This window comes from Corvus hawaiiensis, chromosome 1 (genome assembly GCF_020740725.1).
Source record: "Corvus hawaiiensis isolate bCorHaw1 chromosome 1, bCorHaw1.pri.cur, whole genome shotgun sequence".
Taxonomy (NCBI): domain Eukaryota; kingdom Metazoa; phylum Chordata; class Aves; order Passeriformes; family Corvidae; genus Corvus; species Corvus hawaiiensis.
In genome coordinates this window covers 6191185-6209798 of record NC_063213.1, presented here as the reverse complement: position 1 = coordinate 6209798, position 18614 = coordinate 6191185, and the positions used below count along the sequence as shown (strand labels likewise).

Here is an 18614-nt window from a genome sequence, read left to right as displayed (position 1 = left end):
GTGTCAGGATTGTATTTACTTGGAAACATTCATGGTGTGTCCTACCTCAGGACCGAGCTCCTTGTGTAAATGGGAACAGCTACAGATGGAGACACAACTTATGAGAGAAGACACCTGACCCCTTTCCTATCCCTTTCCCTTGAGGCTGCCAGAAACAACTGCACAAAAGTACATCCCAACAGACATCCTGCACACAGGAACAGGACACTGCCAAAGCTGATCTCTTAGGAAGCACTGTGAGGAATACAGAATCACAGAATCATTCAGGCTGGAAAAGACCTCTAAGATTATTGAGCCCAACCTTTGACTGGTCACTGAGTGCCACATCCAGTCATTTCTTGAACACCTCCAGGGATGGTGACTCCGGCACCTCCTTGGGCCTCTTTTCCAATGTTTAACAACCCTTTCCATGAAGAAATTCCTCCTGATGTCCAAACTGAACCTCCCCTCATGCACCTTGAGGCTATGGCCTCTTGTCTTGTCACTGGTTGCCTGGGAGCAGAGCCCAACCCCACCTGGCTGCACCCTCCTGTCAGGGAGCTGTAGAGAGTGATAAGGTCTCCCCTGGAGCCTCCTTGTCTCCAGGCAAAACCCCCCAGCTCCCTCAGCTGCTGCTAACAGAACTCACTCTCTAGACCTTTCTCCAGCTCCACTGCCCTTCTCTGGACACGCTCCATCCCCTCAATGTTTTTCTTGTGAGGAGCTCAGAACTGGACACAGCACTTGAGGTGTGACCTCACCTGTGCTGACTACAGACGGACAATCATTTCCCCAGTCCTGCTGGCCGCACGAGTCTTGATACAAAATAGTTGCCACAGAAAGTGCACAACTGTCTTTCCTGGAGTATGCCATGAGGGCATGGCTATGGTACAATATAAACAGGTTACTAAGTAGTTTCTTCCATCATCAAAGATTTTATAGGTACAGAGGTTACACTCTGAAGATACAGATGTGTTCTTTGGCCTTCTTTTTCTCATGACCTCGAGCATTTGGCTGTTGCTGTTTCAGGGAAGAAATCTTGGAATTCACTGAGGGTTTCAGTTGCAGAGTCATTAAGGAAAGCAAGAGTTTAAAGAGGAGAAAAATAATGCCAACAGCTGATCAAGGAGACCTGGCTGCAACCATCTGCACCATCAGAGATTACTTGTGCAGCCCCATGTCACTTGGTCTCTCAGTGCCTCAGTTTCCCATTTATAAAAAAATGGGGCTACAGTGCTCTAAGTCAGAAATGTTCTAGTGATAAATACATTAAAAAATTATACTTAACTCAGATATTTTTTGAACAGGAGCTGCAAGTGGCTTAAGATAAGCTAAGCAGATTCTATCTAAGATAGAATCTGTTGTGTTTAAAGTTTGTAGCAACAAGCTTTTACACTCCAGGCTGTAACTGTGGCCAGGAAGCCCTCATGTTTTCAGAGCACATCAAGATTTACACAAAAGATCACTGTGAAGTCAGCTGCTCTTCTGAGCCCCAGGGAGGCATGTCAAGAAATAATTTCAGCTCTTCGCCGACATTTAACTACAGACTCAATCTGCATCTAAGGTTACATGCTATGAACCCAGCATTTGACATATCCACACTGAAAGCATCCACTGCCCATGACTAAACTTTTGTATCTGCATCTCTACCAGCTCTGCAGGAACATGAGCATGGTGGCTGGCTTGCTGGAGGTGTATCCCTGCTCCTTAGTGTGGAACTCATTTCACTTTTTTCAGTTCTACTTCCTGGAATACAGGGAAAAGCCTTACCACTATTTGCATGTCCCTTTATGATCTTGTTTGTAGTCATGAAACATTGAGCTCAGGTGCTTGATACGCTTCTTGCTCAGCACAACCCTTGTTTCAGCCCTTCCAGAGCGTGTCAAACCACAGAACCAGCACTGAACACAATCTGGTTTCACTGGCAGTGTACCTGGAATGATGGAAGGATGTAGTTAAGAGGCTGTTAAAAGGGAAAGCATGTGTGGCAGAAGGAAGATATCCATTGCATGTTGCTGTCATGGCAGATTATTTTGTGCATAGCAATTAAAAAAAAGAGGCAGCACACAAAAATGAGGCCTGGAGTGATCAGCAGTAATCTGGAATGAATTCAGGAAGGTTAGGTTCCTCCAGCTATGCACATTCAGTGCCATCTGAAAAACAGCTTTTAGTGAAAAATTAATTTACTTGGAGATTACAGGTCAACCATAGTCTGTATGTTGAAGGAAGTTCATTAATATGTTGGGGGTTTTGTGCATAATAGCAGCTACTGTGAGATAACAGGCCTCACAAGCTATAGTGGGGCCCCTGATAGCATTCATGCCTCGAGTTTGTCAGCTGCAGGGTGGGCTTGAAATCTAATGCAAACACACAAGCCCTGAGTGCTACAAGGAAGTTCTCCTCAGTGTTCAAAGTCTTCCTAGAACTTCACTGAAAAAATACATCATTATATTTGCCTGCCTCTTTGAGAGAGCTTCCAAAAGCTCCTTCTGTAGCTCTCCTGGGATTCTCAGTTGTGGTGAGCCCTGCAGAAAGTGCAGAAAGTTTCCTATTTAGCTGGAGTTACCTGCACCTTGAGGCACAGCAGCTCGTGCCACAGAGGGGGTTATTTGTTCAGTCCAGGTCCATGCAAATTTCTTGAAGTTTTATTGAGGTTCTGGGTGACTCAGCTCTGAGCAGAAGGTTGTCTGTATTTCTCAGAAAGCCACCCTTGTAACTCTGCCCTACATCTGATGTCCAGGTTCAGTAGATCTGATTCCAGCCTTTCAGAACTGCTGATGGTCATAAAAATGACAGGCTGGGAGAGCTGGGGCTGCTTGAAATGGAAAGAACTTCAGGGAGACCTTAGAGCACCTTCCAGTGCCGTAAGGGGCTACAAGAGAGCTGGAGAGAGACTCTTCACAAGGGCATGTAGTGACTGGACAGGGGGAAATGGTCTTAAGCTGAAGGAGGGAAGGTTTAGAATAGATTTTAAGAAGAAATTATTTACTGTAAGGCTGGTGAAGCACTGGACTTGAGGTTGTGGCTGCCCCATCTCTGAAAATGTTCAAGGCCAGGTTGGATGGGGCGCTGAGCCAACCTGGTCTAGTGGAAGGTGTCCCTGACCAGAGCAGGGGGTTGGAACAAGATGATCTTTAGGATCCCTTCCAACCCAAACCATTTTGTGATTCTAAAATTACATTTTGATGATGTACTACAAGTAGTTTACTAGAATTTTGCATAGTTTACTCAAGCCTCAAGTGTGGTATCAATTAACTTCAGGCTTTTATGGGGGAAAGTGTTTCATTTTAAGTTTAAAAAATATCACTGAAAGCTGGTGTAATAAGTGTTCACACAGTGAAGTCACTACTCATGAATGAGCTTTGAAATATAACCCTAAGATGAAGAAAGCAAAATGGTAGATAGTAAATGTGTTTATTTGAATCAGATTTGGCTCTGAGTATTTTTTTTTCATTTGTTATTCTCAGTGGCCTCAGTTCTGCAGATTACTCATCAGTACTCTGGCCTCAATCCAGCTAAAGTACTTAAGTAAGTGCATAACTTTAACTAACACGAATAATCCTGTACTCAATGCCAGCAAATGAAGACACACATCAATATGGGCTCACTTTCTTCTTTTCCATTCACTTCAACTTAGTGGATGCTTACCTGTTTTTACCATTAGTAGCATCTTAATCTGTTCTGTTTGTTTAAATGTACATTTCTCACAAGAAAATATCTACGATATTCAGGCTTAGCACCTGATTGCTGCAGCTCTCTCCCGCAATAATTTCCCCTTGCTCTTAACTGAGCCCCTGAGTGTGATGAGAGGTTGGTCCTATTTCAAAGAGCCTAAGGAGCACTCAAGCATATGTGTAAAAGCAGCTGAAGTCTTTTTGAGCATATACAGTAACAAATATTTACTACAAGAACACTTAAAAACTCTGGAAGAGATAAAAACCAAGTGGCATCCCTGTGTTTGCAGTCAGGTAGAACACTTGTGACATCTGTATTCGTAACAAACTCAGGTTGGTTCCTCACAAGTGCTTGACTTTGACAGTTGTGTTCAAAAGGACAGGATTTAAATTGTTGGGCTGTTTGATTAATAACATGTCACACTGATAATTTTGATTTGGACTCCACCTATACTCAACATGAGTAATCTGAGGAAGGAATGCTGGCCACAAGGGCTTGTCTAGAGAATGCCTCTGATATTCTTGACTCAAAACTCCACCTTAGCTGAGTAGCAGAGTGATACAGGATCAGACACACAGCTACAGATTAGAGGTTATGTAAACAAATCCTGACTCTTCTCCACTCCTGCCTTGACTTCTCTCTAAGAATTTCACTTGGGATCTAGTCTATTCCTTCATATTTTCCTTTCTTTGAAGTTTATTTTTCAGAAGTGCTTAACTCTTCTCTCACTGGGACCATTTTTTTTGCCTTAAACTGAGGTGCTGGAGGACACTGTTTGTGTGTAAAATAGGTTGTTTCTGGTGTTAGATCAAAGGAAGTTTTGTAAATCTTTTCTGTTCTCAATTAAGTCAGGAACAAAACTCACTGGGATTAAAATGCAAGTTCATTTCCATACAGAAATATTTAGGCAGGGCTCACCACTAAAAATGTGAAATCTCTCTGCACGTTCATTTCACGTATCTCCAGGGTAAGGAGATTTCAATACTCAGTATTGCAGTGGGGAATTAGTAGAAAAGAATATTGTCCATTTCATCATCTTTCCTTGTGCAGAATGCACTCCAAATTTCCTTTTTTTTTTTTTTATTATTAATGATTTGGCTAAAATTTATTGTTGTTCCATTTATGTTACCCATTTGGCCTGCTGAAGATCCTCAACTGCTTATCACTAACAATTAACTCTGTAAAGTAATTAATATCATAGCTACTGTTATGTGGGAGGATACCTGTAGCAGGAGGCTCGTTATAAAATGTAAAAGCAATATACAGTTCTTCTGTATTCCATGCCAAAAGGCTCCTGCTTTGGATCACTGTGTGAGTCATATTCTGATGATATTGGGATGAAGTAAAAAAATCCTTTCAGGGTAGAGTTCTTATCCAATGGTAGACTCTGTCTGAGCTGTTTCGAAATGAAATCATTAGAGCTTTTTCAGCCTCACTGTAAATACTAGAAATACATTTAGACTAGATACTCTTGCTCCCTCACTTTCATATCTGCTGCAGGACAGGTGTGCCCCTAATTCGTCGAGGGCCTCTCAGATTAGGGACAGAGCACCCAGCTGAATCCAGTAAGGATCCAGTGAGGAACATTGTCAGTGACAGGCTTTTTAATGGGGCTTGGCTACCCTGTTCTAAACAAATTGTAAAATCTGAGCCACCTTCATTACACACAGTATGCACTGACGTGAGTAGAGCATTTAATATTTCAAAAGCCTTTTAAGACCAAAGCAATTTTTATTGCATTCCTTCTGGATATGGGAAATAAAAACCCGAATCCAGTATTTTGTATGAAGCATCCCCTTCCTTACTGGTTTGTTTGGTGCTGGAGCAGACTTTCTTTAGAATAAAAGGTAGAAACTACAGTTCCTGCTCAGCTGCTTTGTTCACTCTGAGCTTTTTGAGATGAAGAGGACTCCGTGTCAGACCAGACCCAGAGCTCTGTGCTGGGACCGTATCCTCAAACACCCCACAGACTCAGGGACTGCCACTCCAGTCAGCATTTGTACCACACAGGTGGCATTTTCAAATACAGAAGGGATCCAAGCTGGGATCCTGACCTCAGCCTCACTGATTAAAGTGTTCTCAGCTGTCATAAACCCACCGGTATCAGTTATCACACTATAGCAAAAAACAAGTAGGAGTTTAATTTACAGTTTAACCAGCAGATGAAAACTTTTTCTCTCCAATAACTTGTCCTTTTCCACTTCACAAACCAGGCTAAAGTAAACCAAAAATAAGCAGGAAGTGTTCTAAATTAATTTTGCACAGATTGCAAGAGAATAAACATATTTATGACATACATTTGGGAAAAATGGTAAGTTGTTCTTTGACAGTTCATCAGGAGAGGAGTTGTTAACTACTTCAGTTGTGTAGAACTGTAATTGTAGTACGGAGCAGTAGCAAATGGTGGGAAAATTACCATTCGTAGTTTACTCTTGCATTCAAAATGGCTTTGCCTTGATTTGCATTTAGATGGGAATTCCTTCTGTTGCTCTTCAATCCATTAGGTTTTATAAGGTAAGTAGCTTTTTTTTTTCTGAAGTGCTGGGAAGGGCATTCAGTTTTACTGCTGAGCTGTGCAGGTGGCACCCCAGCATATCCATATTCAGCCATCAGGAAAGAGAAAGGCAGCCTTGAATTTACCTGGAAATGCCTATTTCTAAATAAAGCACAGGTAACACTTTTGTTGCAATGCCTGAGTAAGTCTGTTCCACACAGAGTTGTGACTTGCAGCAGCATTTCTTTTTTTAGGTTATTCATTCTATTCCTACCTAGTCACCAAAGACCAATATGTAATCTTTATTAGTACTCAGACAATATTTGCTTTAGAATTTTTCTCTTTCAGGATTAAGGCTACTTTTTTGAAGGGAGGGAGAAAAAGAAAATTTACATTTGTATTAGATGCTTAGTAAACTGGTTTTTGTACATAACGTACATATAAAGAATTCTCATTGAATTATCATACTAAGACTATAAATATTTTTCTAAAGATTGGACAAATATAGAAAATAAAAAAAAAAAACCAAGTCTGGAAGGGACATTAAAAATTCATTTTCCCCCATCAACACAATCAACTATATGAAAATAATAATGAAAAAATGAGATTTTTTTTAGCCTATTAATCCTCCTGTGATGAAGATTTTAGAGTTTTTTTCAGCAAAACATGCTGGTGCTTCACTTCTCTTGCACTCAGAAAGTTCTCCCAAAGTCCAACCTAAGAATTCTTTGCTAAAGGCTAAGTAGATAACTTCTCATCCCATAACCAGTGGACGCAGAAGATAATTAATCATTTTTCTTCTTGCAAAAACACATCATGTTTGGAGACTGTTGAGGTATTTTCCTTCCATCTTCTTTTTTTTCTTTTTTTTTTTTTTTGCCTTTGTAGATGAAGAAACTGGGATGTTTTCAAGTTCTTCTTTACAGGTCATGTTTTCTGAACACCTAGGTCATTGCTGTTCCTTTTTTTAGACTTAGTTCATTCTTCAGTTTAATCCCTAAAACTGAATGCAGTATCCCAGCTGGCATCTAACCAGGGAATGTGTAGAACAGATGCTCCATGTCTTACCTTTAACACATTTGTAAATAGTGTGATTTTTTTTTTAATTTCCAAGAAACTGACATTGTAGTCTCACATTTAGTTTCACTCCCAGGTCTTTTCCTTGCAGGACTTCTGAAAGTCAGTCCTTTCCCATTTTATTTTTATTCCCACACACAACTTACCCATATTAAAGTGCATCCTGTTTTTCAAAGCACTGCAGCAATTTTCAAGATTATTTCAAGTTCTAGGGCTGTCCCTAAAAGAGCAGCTTCTTTTACCACTGAGTCACTGTGAGTCATTTGAAAATGTGGTCAGATTATTCATTATTTCTTCATCGAGCCATCGGTGGAAACACTGAATGATATTAGACAGAACACAGACCTCTGTGGAACCCTCTCTTAAACCCTTCCAGTTAGATAAAGAAATCTTAGTACCTTCCTTGAGAATATTGTTGTGACCTTTAGCAGTTGTTTCACCCAGACAATCTGGTTTGCTTGTGTGTGTGTCAGGCAAGTGTCAAAAGTCCAGTGAACTCACACTGCATCTGCTCCCCTCAGCACTTCCAGCCTGTCATTAGAGAGACTGAGAGTGCCTTGGCTTTGGGTGCACACCTTGGCTGTTACTGATGATCCTTCTTCCCTTTATCTGCTTGAAATGGGGGTAGTTGTTCTCTTACACATCCTGGAATCAAAGTTACACCAAAGAGTGTAGGGCAAGATGACAGGAAACTATATAAAAAATGATGATCTGCTGATGTTAATCAGGGTTCACGTTCCTGAACCATGGCTTAAATACTTAGCATGTTCTTATGATAAAGAATGATGTTCCTTCAGTAGGACACAGGACTGAAAGGACTCCTAGATTATCAGAAAAAAGAAACAGAGATTATCAGATAAGCTTTAATGTATTCATTATAAGTGCATCTATAATTTACAGGACTGATTTTACTTCCACAGAGTATTAGTCACTCCTCACTCCCTTTACCCTAGGAAGCTAAAGAAAACAGCCAAAGTAAGCAGTTACCAATTAAAATTTACATTCCAGCCTTCCCAGAAATCTTAAAATCTCTTTTGTTTACATCTACCTTTTATGACTTTTGCTGTTGTATCAACCATGAATTGTTTTACTTTGTCTCTACAAAGATTGATGCCACTGCTGTATTAAGGTTGTGTTGTAGGTCTGTGGGGGTTTTTTGGCATAAATAGCATTCCTGTAAAAATGTGGCAAACAAAAAATGTATTCAGGCAGTTTTGGGTTTGCACATATTTCTCTTCTTAACTTTTCTCTCTAGCATTTATGTTGCCTGGCAGTATTTAGGATACAAGTGTGTACTGTCCTGTTGCAGTGGGTATCTCAAACAGTTAAAATGGGTTACCTGATACACTCTGATAGCAAATTTTTGAAGTATAATTTGGATAAATCCCTTGGTTATAGTTAAGGGAAACCTTCTGTGGCAGTAGAACAAATAGGCACAGAAAACCTAGGTAGGAAATGTTGCAATATATAATATCACCCTACTGGAAATTACAGGTCCTTTTAAGGAAACATTTTTTCTTTACCCAGTAATCCTTGTGTAAAATTACAGAAGGAGTTTATATAGAGACAATACTGTTGAAAAGATCTTCTAATTTGTCTAATCCTGTCCACAACGAACAGGACAGTGTGTTGACCATGATTTAGGCTGACTTAAGAGTGGGTTGTTCCCAGAAGGTGTGGTCCCACTGTCACTCCTGCCCTAGACAATTTGTGTGCCAGTGCTGATACAACTAAACAGTGAGTTGGATCAGGAGCTGATCTGGATAAAACCCAATCTTTTCTTTTAGTCCCTTTGGTTTTCAGCTGCATCAGTTTCCTGTTCTGAGTCACTGTGTTGCCTACAAGCCAAAAGGAGCCAGAAAGCAAAGCGAGGAGCAAAAGGAATGCCATGATCAGCAGCTTGTGCCAAAATCGGTTTAAACAAATAGTGAGACTGCAGGCACATTGAAGGATGGGGTTTCAGCCTTTAGTTCTCCATTTCCTTTGGGTTTCTTTTTTGAGCAGTGTGGATGGTACAACATGTTTCCATTACAAATCTCTGTTGTATATTAAATTACTGTCTTTTTATTATGCTGAGTTTCTCATAGTACTCTTGGTCTGGATGTAGATTCTGCCACTGTAAAACCCCAATCTTGCAGTGAGCTCTGAGGTTCACAGCACAGTGTAGGCTTAACTGACTTCTTATGAACATATCATGTTCTGTAGCAGGTGAAATTCAATGCACACCTTTCAGGTCTCAGTGTCACTTCCAGCTACATTTCCTCATGGCTAGTGCTTACTAGATAATTATGGGGAGTAAATAAAAAAAAAAAAATAAAATCAAGGCAGTTATTTCCAATCAGATAGGTCATTTTCTTCTCTTCCTTTGGTTAGGAAATGATGTTAAAAATTCTTATCACTATCAAGGTACACGATAAGGAAGATAATTAATTTGGAGCTGTTACAGCTAGCTCACAGAGATAATTAAAAGCTTCCAAAGCATTTTGATTAGTAGGCTGAAAATATTATAAATTAATATGAACTGCTCTGGTATCTTGTGTGAGTGGTCAGTTAGAACATTTACTGAAATCCTGTAAGTGTCTTAAAAATACACCTATGAATGAAATACTCTAGAATTTTATTTTCAAAGGATCTTTACAGTAAAGAAGAACTGACTATTGTTAACTTCCTCATATATCCTTAGAAGTGTCCTTAGAAAGAGGCAGCTTGGGAAAAGAAAAAAGCTGTCATCAACAGTTAGTTTTCTTGCTTGAAGCTTCACTGGACTTGAGAAATTACAAGACGGCTTTCTGTTTTCCCATAAATTTTGGCACTCTCTCCCCATCATAGTTTTATTTTCATTATCTTTCATATTTCCCTGCGTTTTATGCACATTACTGTGCTGTCCTAGGTCTAATCAACCTTCCCTCCTTGAAGGGCTTGCTGAACTTTTGAAACGTGAGCTTCCCCTTGGGACCAGTAGGTTTAAAATGTTCCCTGATGGCTCCTGTGACTCCTTTGGAGTACCATCCATGTGTGTCTGCCCACAAGATCTGCTGCTATTGCCAAAGAAATAATCTGTTTATCCCCTTCTACAGCATCTGTGCCTGAACTGGTCGTGCTGAGCTTCCTAAGCAGCCAGTGGGGACCTGCTCATTACAGTTAAGGAAGCCCAGCTAAAGCTTACCACACCTCACCGTCAAAATAAATGTAAATGACGAATCTATTTCGAATATTTTCTTATTTCCCTTGCTTCTGCCGTAGCCTGGCTTAGGGGCTCTGATGCAGATTTGGGGGCAGTAAATCCCATCCCTCGTAAACGGAAGCGTCCCGTGGTGTGAACCTCGTCCTTCAGTCTCTGCTGCCAGGGCGGCTTTGGGAGGGCAGAGCCGCGCCGCGTACCCGGGAGACGCCGACATTCGGGCTAATCTTGAATTGTAACTTAATCTGGAATTGTTTTAAATGGGAACGAGCGCGCCCGTGCCCAGAGCGGGTACCCCGGGATAGAGCGGGTACCCTGGGACAGAGGGCACCTCGGGACAGAGCGCGTATCCCGAGATAGGGAACACCCCGGGATAGAGGGTACCCCGGGATGGCGGGTGTCCCGGGATAGAGGGGTATCCCGACATAGAGCGGGTATCCCGACATAGAGCGGGTGTCCCGACAAAGAGGACACCCCGGGATAGAGAGGGTATCCCGGGAGAGAGCGGGGGCCCCGGGATGGCGGTACCCCGGGACAGACCGGGTATCCCGGGATAAAGGGCACCCCAGGAGCGGGATAGCGGCTCGGCGCACTTGCGGGAGCTCCCGTCACACACAGGGGAAACCCCCTCAACACCCCCTACACCCCCCGGGGGGCAGTGGAACCGTCCGCTTCCCCGCCGCTGCCTCGCAGGTGAACGCGCGGGAGCGTACCAATCCCCACTAGCGGGGGGAGAGAAGGGTTTCCCCCGCTTCACCTTCTCTCGCACTCCTCTAGTCCAGAGCAGCCCGGAGAACAACCGAGCCTGAGGAACGGGATGCGAGAGACAGCGGCCTCGGCAGAGCTCTCAGGGCACTAAACCTCCCCCTCCTCGCCCTCCCTTTTCCACGCGGAAGTGGTAGCTCCTTCCCCCTCCCGCCGCTGACCAACGGGCTTGACTGCAGCAAAACGGAACGTACCAACCGCTCCGCCGGGGGGAGGGGGGAGCAGCGAGGCGTGGCGGGAAGCGCCGTCCTGCGAACGGGCGCCTGGGGAGCCGCTCCCGCCGAGCGGGGAAGAGGCGGCGCCCGCAGGAGGCACGGCCGGGGAGCCCGGGGGGAGCCCGGGGCTTCACCCGGGGGTTCATGGGCTGGGGGAGGGCGAGCCTCGGTTCCTCCCCCCGGTTCCTCCCCCCGCGGTGTGTGCGAGCGGCAGCGTGTGCGGAGGCCGAGGGGCAGCAGCCGCCGTCCCGCCTTCCCTCCCCTCCGCCCGCTTCGCGCTACCACTCCCCGCCCGATGCCGCCGCGGGGCCGGTGAGTCCGCGCCTGGATGCTCATCTCCTTCTCCTCTCTTCCCTCCCGCAGGCGGCGGCAGCGGCTCCGGCTCCCTCGCAGCTCCCGGCCGCCTCCGAAGGGATGCTGGAGAAACTAGAGCTCGAAGATGAAGGTAAAAATCCACGGCAGCAGCGGGGGGCCGGGGGCGGGCTGGGGACACCCACGCGCCCGGCAGGGTCCGGGCGGGGACACGGGAGCGGGGGATCCCCGGCGAGGAGCGGGGGATGCGCCGTGCCCAGGCCGTGTCCTTGCGGGGCGGGTCGCAGCCTCGCCGGCCGCGGAGACAGCCCGATGCCGCTGCGGTGCTTTTGTGCCCGTGCCGTTCCCGTTGCGGCGCTTTTGTGCCGGTGCCGCCGCCGGGCCGTGTCCGATCCGCGGCTGCCGCCGGCTGGGTCCCGCTCCGGGGGAACGCAGCCTTCATGGCACCCACACCTCCTCCTCCCCGTAAAACACCCGTTCTCCTCGAATACGTCTGCGATACCAAATATAGACTTTGAGAGCAGTGATGGAAAGCTCTTTCAACTAAAGCTTCCACTCCGTATGGCAGCACATACATCTGTTCAAAGCGGCAGCTGTACACTGAATTTTCCTTATGTGGCTGCGCTCTGTGGTTGTTCTTTGCTGTGCTCTGAAGAGCTGCAGTTCTGACAGAGTGTGCTGTGCTTCACAGGGCAACTCCTGGCAAGTTTTTCCTTCTTGCAAGCACCAAACCGTGCTGTGGGAAAGCGTGGATGTTTTTTTTCCTCCAACTTGCACCAAGCAGCCACTTTACCTCTGAAAGATCTGTGTTGAATATCTCGAGCTTTCATTTTCAGAAAGGATTAGCTTAGTGGATGCAAATGTGGATGCATGGCTTAATCTCTATGCTCAGCATTGTGAGGTGGCTAAGACTTCATGGGATGTGTTTTTCTGTAGTTGGTAACTCCTATTGTAAAATGTAGGACAAATATTTAAGGAAAACTTTGGAAATAGCAGGCTGAGTCATTCTGTGAGAAGATATATCTAAGCTTGTATGCTAATAAGGCAGCTTCTTGGTTACTAGCATGCTGCCTGCAGTTGTGAGACTGGTCTGGAAAAGTAACACCTTTTATTTTAATCTTTCTGTGTGAGAGAAAAGGAAGCTCTTAACAATTGCATTCTTTGAGCTGCTTTTTTTTTTTTTTTTTTTTTTTTTTTTGGAGTCCAGACAGAGTTTGAATTGCAATGAAATGCTTGTGCCTTTGTGCATCTTGAACATGCTTAAGTATGAGTATTTGGTGGGGGGGATCTGGTACTAACTTGTAGGGGTTTTTTTCCTCACACTGTTTAACTATTTTTGGTTAGGCATTCATGTTATGCTTATGGAGAGGTACAAAGTTACCGATTTATCTATTTATTTTTACATAAAGCTTGCTACTGTGAGATACAAGTTCCTAAAACCTGCTGAATCATTAATAGTTAAGCCATTTTAAAATCTATTTTAAACATCTTACAAATGTAAGTATCTGGAAAGGATCTCTAGGTTAAAAAAAAATCTGAAACTACAAACCTTCAGTTTTGAAACACTTTTGCACTTTTAAAAGTATAACATAGGGTTATGTGGAGACACTTGATAAGAGTAAAGATCTACATGTCTTCTAAAACCCTGCAATAAAATAATCTGAATTCTTTAGAAAGTTTAGTAGTTTCAGATTTTTTTTTCTGACTTTCAAGCTTCTGTTTTGCTTTGTCTCCTAATTCGTTTAGCTCTAAAGTGCAGGCTTTGCGGATGCTCACGCTGGGTGGGTGAGAGCAGTTCAGGGGCCTGTCAAAAGATCATGTCTAATAGCAAACCTCTGGCCAGTTTAAAGTAGGGTGTGAGTTTTGAAAGGAAGCAGTCACCTTATTAGCCTTTCAGACTAAATGAGAACCTGGCTTTAGGCCTGATTTAAAGCCAAGTGTAAAGGATGTAGAGTGCTGTATTCAGAACCTAGGATGTGACTAAAAGTGAGAGTGTGAATGTCAGACCAAACCCTGCTGCCCAGAGTGCTTCTGTGTGAGAGGGCCCAGAGAAAGAGACTCATAGAAAATTGAGATGCAGCTGGAAATGCGGCAGCTTAGTTGCAGTACCTGTTTTATGACCTAAATTTTTGCACTGGTTGCTGTCGTTGTATTTGTGCTAATATTGGGGGTGGGAGAGTAAAATGACATCTGAGATGTTCACTTTGTTGTTGGATGGCAAGTGGTAAGTGCTCAGAAGTTGAGAAACACCTTAGAAATCTTGATAAGGTTTCATTAAGTGGCTGTAGCCAAACTGTAACTGATGGATCTTTTGTCAAACTTAAAGTTTCTCTTCTGACACTTAAAATTGTGAGTTGAATGAGAAATTTGAGACTTGTTTTGGAACTGCTTTCCTGGCTTTGGAGTACTTGCTCTTGTGAGCTTTCCAGTTCTGTATCCATCAACAGTTGCTAACTATTTTGTGTATCAAATTATGCTGCAGTTTTGTTGAAACAGGGAGCTTAATAAAAAGAGCTGAAAAATGAGGCTCAGTGTGTGCACTGAATGCCATCCGGTATGTGAAATGGATTTGTTTGTCCCTGTCCTGAAAGGTTACACAAATGAGAATGTGAAAGGACAGAAGGCATTCATTTAATTTGGATTCTAATTAAGAGAGTGAAATTGAAAATAATGGTGCTAGAAAGATTTATGATCTATGTAGTACTGTAATGAAATATGCTGAGTCTGGCCTGATGATGTGACTTCTAAATAAAACAGTGCTGTCAATTGAAGAGCTGTTTTAATTTTGTTTATATAAAAAGAATGTATATAAACTGGTTGGTACCTAATTAGCATGGACAGTATTAGATAGGATGTTATTGTTGCAGAGAGAAGTGCTGGTCATGTGTTTTGCTTAAAACATATTCATATATTTGGCTGAACTCTCTAAGATCAGCATAACTTCCTACTGGGTGGGTCACTGGCCCTGTCTAGGGCTGGCTTCATAATGTTGCTTGGGTGATGTGTGAGTCTGTATCTGAGTGAGATGATGTTAAACAGCTCCAATGCACCACGGCTGAAACAGGCTGCAGGCTCAGTATGTGCACAGAGGAGAAGGACTGGATAGGCCAGGGATATTTATTTTATTTAGGGCTCCCTAAAGAACCTTTCTGCAAGCAGCAGTCAGAGCAGGAAAGGAAAAACTCCCATGTAAGAAGTCCAGAGTCTCTTTTTAACTGAAGGGTGCTCAGCTTAAACAGAAAACTTCGAGTAAAATAGTCTGAACTCATCCTGCTCATCATTCCTTGGATGGGAATGACCTACCTACATTTCCTCAAAAAGTGTGAGAGCTACCTGTTGATGGGTGTGGAGTTTTTCATTGTAGCCTGAAATACAGTGCTGAGACCTCTCATGAAGGTAATAAATTATCAAAAACTGGTTATCTTCATACATATAATGGGTTTTCTTCTTAAGCTCCAGTGTTTGTGCAATAATGTTTCTATAGTAAGATTATTTCTGCTTCTGATAAGTGTCAGGAGTGGTTCTGGGTTTTCTTTTACGGATGATATGATGAGCTTGGAAAAGGACAACGAGAAATTATTCCAAAGATCTCATATGAAAAAGGACTTTAGTTAATGATTTACACTTACAAGCTTTAATTTGTTAAGCTGGAATTCCATAAATGGTTGTATTCCAACATCTACCTGTGCTGTGAGAGGAGAAACTAGGGTAGAGTAGCAAATGGATGCCTGTCAGGTGTATTGATTCAGTGGGTATAGTTCTAGCATGTTATTTTGGAAACCAGTTTTGTTGCAATGTTGTCTCTTACCCATTTTAAGCTCTTCCTTCTGCTCACATTGAGTAATTAAGTAGTAGCTGCTGAAAGCAGAGTTAACTACTTTTCTGTAGCATCTGCAAACCCTTTTTGGAGGTGTTTTCTGCAGACTGAGTTAATTTAATTGCAGGGTTACGCTGTGTCTGTGCTCAGTTCCTAGTCTGGAAAAAGGGAATTCTGCAGAGTGTGTGCAGCAGTTGTAGCATCAGCGTCATGGGACCGATGTGCTCCTTCTTGAACGCTCTACTTCTCTGGATTGTTGCACAAGCAGCATTTAGACATTGGATAAACAGTTGGCATTAGAGTGGAATCTCTCCTAGGAATGCTCTGGCCTTCATCTCACTCTCCCTGAATCATGCATCTCTTCTGTTACCTGCTCCTTTCTGGCTGTCCTTTGAAATAGACTTTCACCAGTAATTGCATCTTCTCTTCGCTGCTGTTGTGTCTGGGGTCATTCCTTCCCTGCTCTGTGGGTTTTCTTACTGTGTCTTATTAAAAGTAGTTTCTTGAGCTCTTCCTGCCTGCCGGCCTCCCGCTGTCAAGTGAATATCTGAATCAAGGTATGAAAATAGATGTCACTCTGGGGCCAAAAATAATTAAAAGAAGCTTGTAATAAAATGCATGTTAATAGGCAGGTTGGGTTTTGTTTCCTTCTTAAGACTGAAGGATCAAGTGCTTGGGTTAGGAGGTGGTAAAGTTAAGCCATTGTTTTGCAACTGTAATTAATTTCTAATAAACATTCATTATGTGATTGTTACAGCTGATGCTCTCTGGCACATAGAAACAGCATTTTACCCACAAGATGTGCTTTGAGATACCAGGGGACACGGTGATAGTGATAAGGGGATGTTTTGTATTAAGTTTTCCGTAGTTTAGAATCCTGAGTGAATAGTAAGAAATTGTTAAGCAGAGATGATAATTGGTATTAGTAGATTCATAAAATCTTTCCTATGATCTACTTTCCAAAGTAGTTAAAGAACAACATATGTGGAGTATTCAGATGTTCAGCTTTATTCGTTTATGCAAGAAATCATGGTCAAGTGCTCCACCGTCCTAGGCAACCTTGTCCTTTGCCTTCCAGTTGGCTATATAGTAACATCATACTTTTTTTTTTTTCCCTCCAGGAGACTTCCATCCTCAAAGTTTAAAGGTGGAAATTATGTATAAAGTGATACGTAATTAAAAGTATAAAACTTTATTGAGCAGTGCAAGAGAAACTATTGAAAGTTTGTTGTCTTCAGTGAAGGCTGTTCTGTGATCCACACAAGAGTCTTTATCTTGTGCAAGTATTGCAGGGGATTCATGTGAGCCCAGTGCACACTGTCTCCAAACAGTCCTGTTTTCCTACTCCTACAGAAGATACAACTGTCTTATTCTTAACATGGTATTTAGCCTTACAGTGAGGAAAGCCCTACTCTGTTTTGACTAGGAAATCCATTTAGCAGCTAAAGTTTGCAGTCTTCCTCAGGAAGCAAAAATTTTTAAGCCTTACCCATCTAGGAAGTGATGTTTTAGTACAGCAAAAGATACATAGGACATGCTTCAAATCTCTGCTTTGGGTCTTGAGGGTTGCAGGAGCTTCTTGATGAGAAAGCTTTCATAAAATTTTAATGTGGTCAAAACATGTATTTTCCCTAACTTTTTTGTGGAAACAGTGAAGCCATTCTGGCTGAGACTTCCTAGAAAATGCTTACCATGGCAGAGATTCCATGTAATTGCTTTGGCAAAGCTGCAGGGAACTGAGAACAGTTTTACAGGAAGTGTTGGGGCTGATTGTGTCTAGCCAGTGTTGCACCTGCATGATTTGCAAACATTATCTTCTGAGTGAAAGCCATTGTTGGCCAGCAGCTATCCCTGAGAAATATTGGGACAACGAGGTGTTCTCTTCTACTTGGATGATATTGCTGCTTCAGGCTATGCATATGTGTTAGTGTCTGATGGACAAGTACTGATTTACAGTCACCTTTACCAGCCACTCCTGCTGGTGTTGTCACTTCTGTGTGCACCAGATGAGGGCCAGCATCAACTCTGGCAAGAGCTTTGCTGGTCCAGAAGCTGCTAGGTTTGATAGTGGGGCTGTCACAGCTGGTAAGCAACTGCTTGATAGGAGGTTGAAGTCTTTGGCCAATATCATCTCAATTTCCTGGTTGGGAGGTATTGAGTTCACAGTGTCTTGGGCTTGAGCAAGGATAGACCTGGAAGATGTGATGTGACAGTGTCAGTGTGGCCTTGTAGGTGACTCCAGAATGCTGTTTGTTACTTGTCTGTGACTGCTTTGCTGAGCACTACCAGGATGGAGAATGGTGACTACAGAGCCCTTCCCTTAAGAAACTTCCTAGGGGGTGGTTTTCAATGTTGTATCCAGTAGACTTCTTTAATGCCCTGCATGTATGTGGGCAGGGCAGTACAGATGAAACAGGTAACTGTCTTGGTGGTTTGATACCCTGTGCTGTTAAATTTGGCTAACCTGATCAAGTCAGTGCTCTTGGAAAACCTACTGCCTTGGGGCATGGCTGAGTTCTGAATGGAGGTGACTTGGTTCAAACTGTAATAATGCCAGTGTGACAGGAATGCCAGCAAAATATTTGCATCAGTTGGCTCAATCTAACTGTTGCTAAACAAGCATAAGAAATGTTTCTGCTTATTAATCATCTGCAGCAGATGTGGGTGTTCTGTAAGATAGGACTTTTTTTGTAATGTGCGCTGTGGTTTTGATAACTGAAGGGTGCATGATCACAGCATTTGGAGCCTGAAGTCATGACACTGACGCCATTTCTGCTTTTTGTTAGGAGCTTGATCTTTGGGTAGCAACAATCTGTCTGCAGGTACTTTGTTGATTTGAGTATTTTTAGCTTCCAGAATGTACAACTGTATTAGCATTGGATGGGTTTGGGGAAGTAGATAAGTTTGAAATGCAGCATTTCCAGAGTAAGTACAGGAGTTGATGGCACTGTTTTTCTGAACAGTTCTTGTATCTTGAAGCAAAATGTTCCTCTCCATACTGGGACTGTTTGCCTTGGATGCCTGTTGTGGTAGGCTTTACTGTGGCTCTTCTATGAATAAAGAAGACTGACAAATGGAAAACCTGGCAATTCAGGGGGA

At 43.0% G+C, this 18614-nt stretch overlaps 1 protein-coding gene across 5 annotated transcripts in view; it reads left to right on the top strand.

The window, feature by feature from the left end:
* PRKAG2 (protein kinase AMP-activated non-catalytic subunit gamma 2) overlaps nt 1–18614 on the top strand; it is a 222848-nt gene that overhangs the window by 163698 nt on the left and 40536 nt on the right. For 4 of the 5 annotated variants that reach the window (XM_048321701.1, XM_048321860.1, XM_048321787.1 and 1 more), the window contains one exon: nt 11750–11831. In XM_048321701.1, the coding sequence (XP_048177658.1) occupies nt 11750–11831 (82 nt within the window). Of the gene's footprint in view, nt 1–11396; nt 11483–11749; nt 11832–18614 lie in introns of those variants that run through there. The other variant, XM_048322008.1, reaches the window with a different exon arrangement.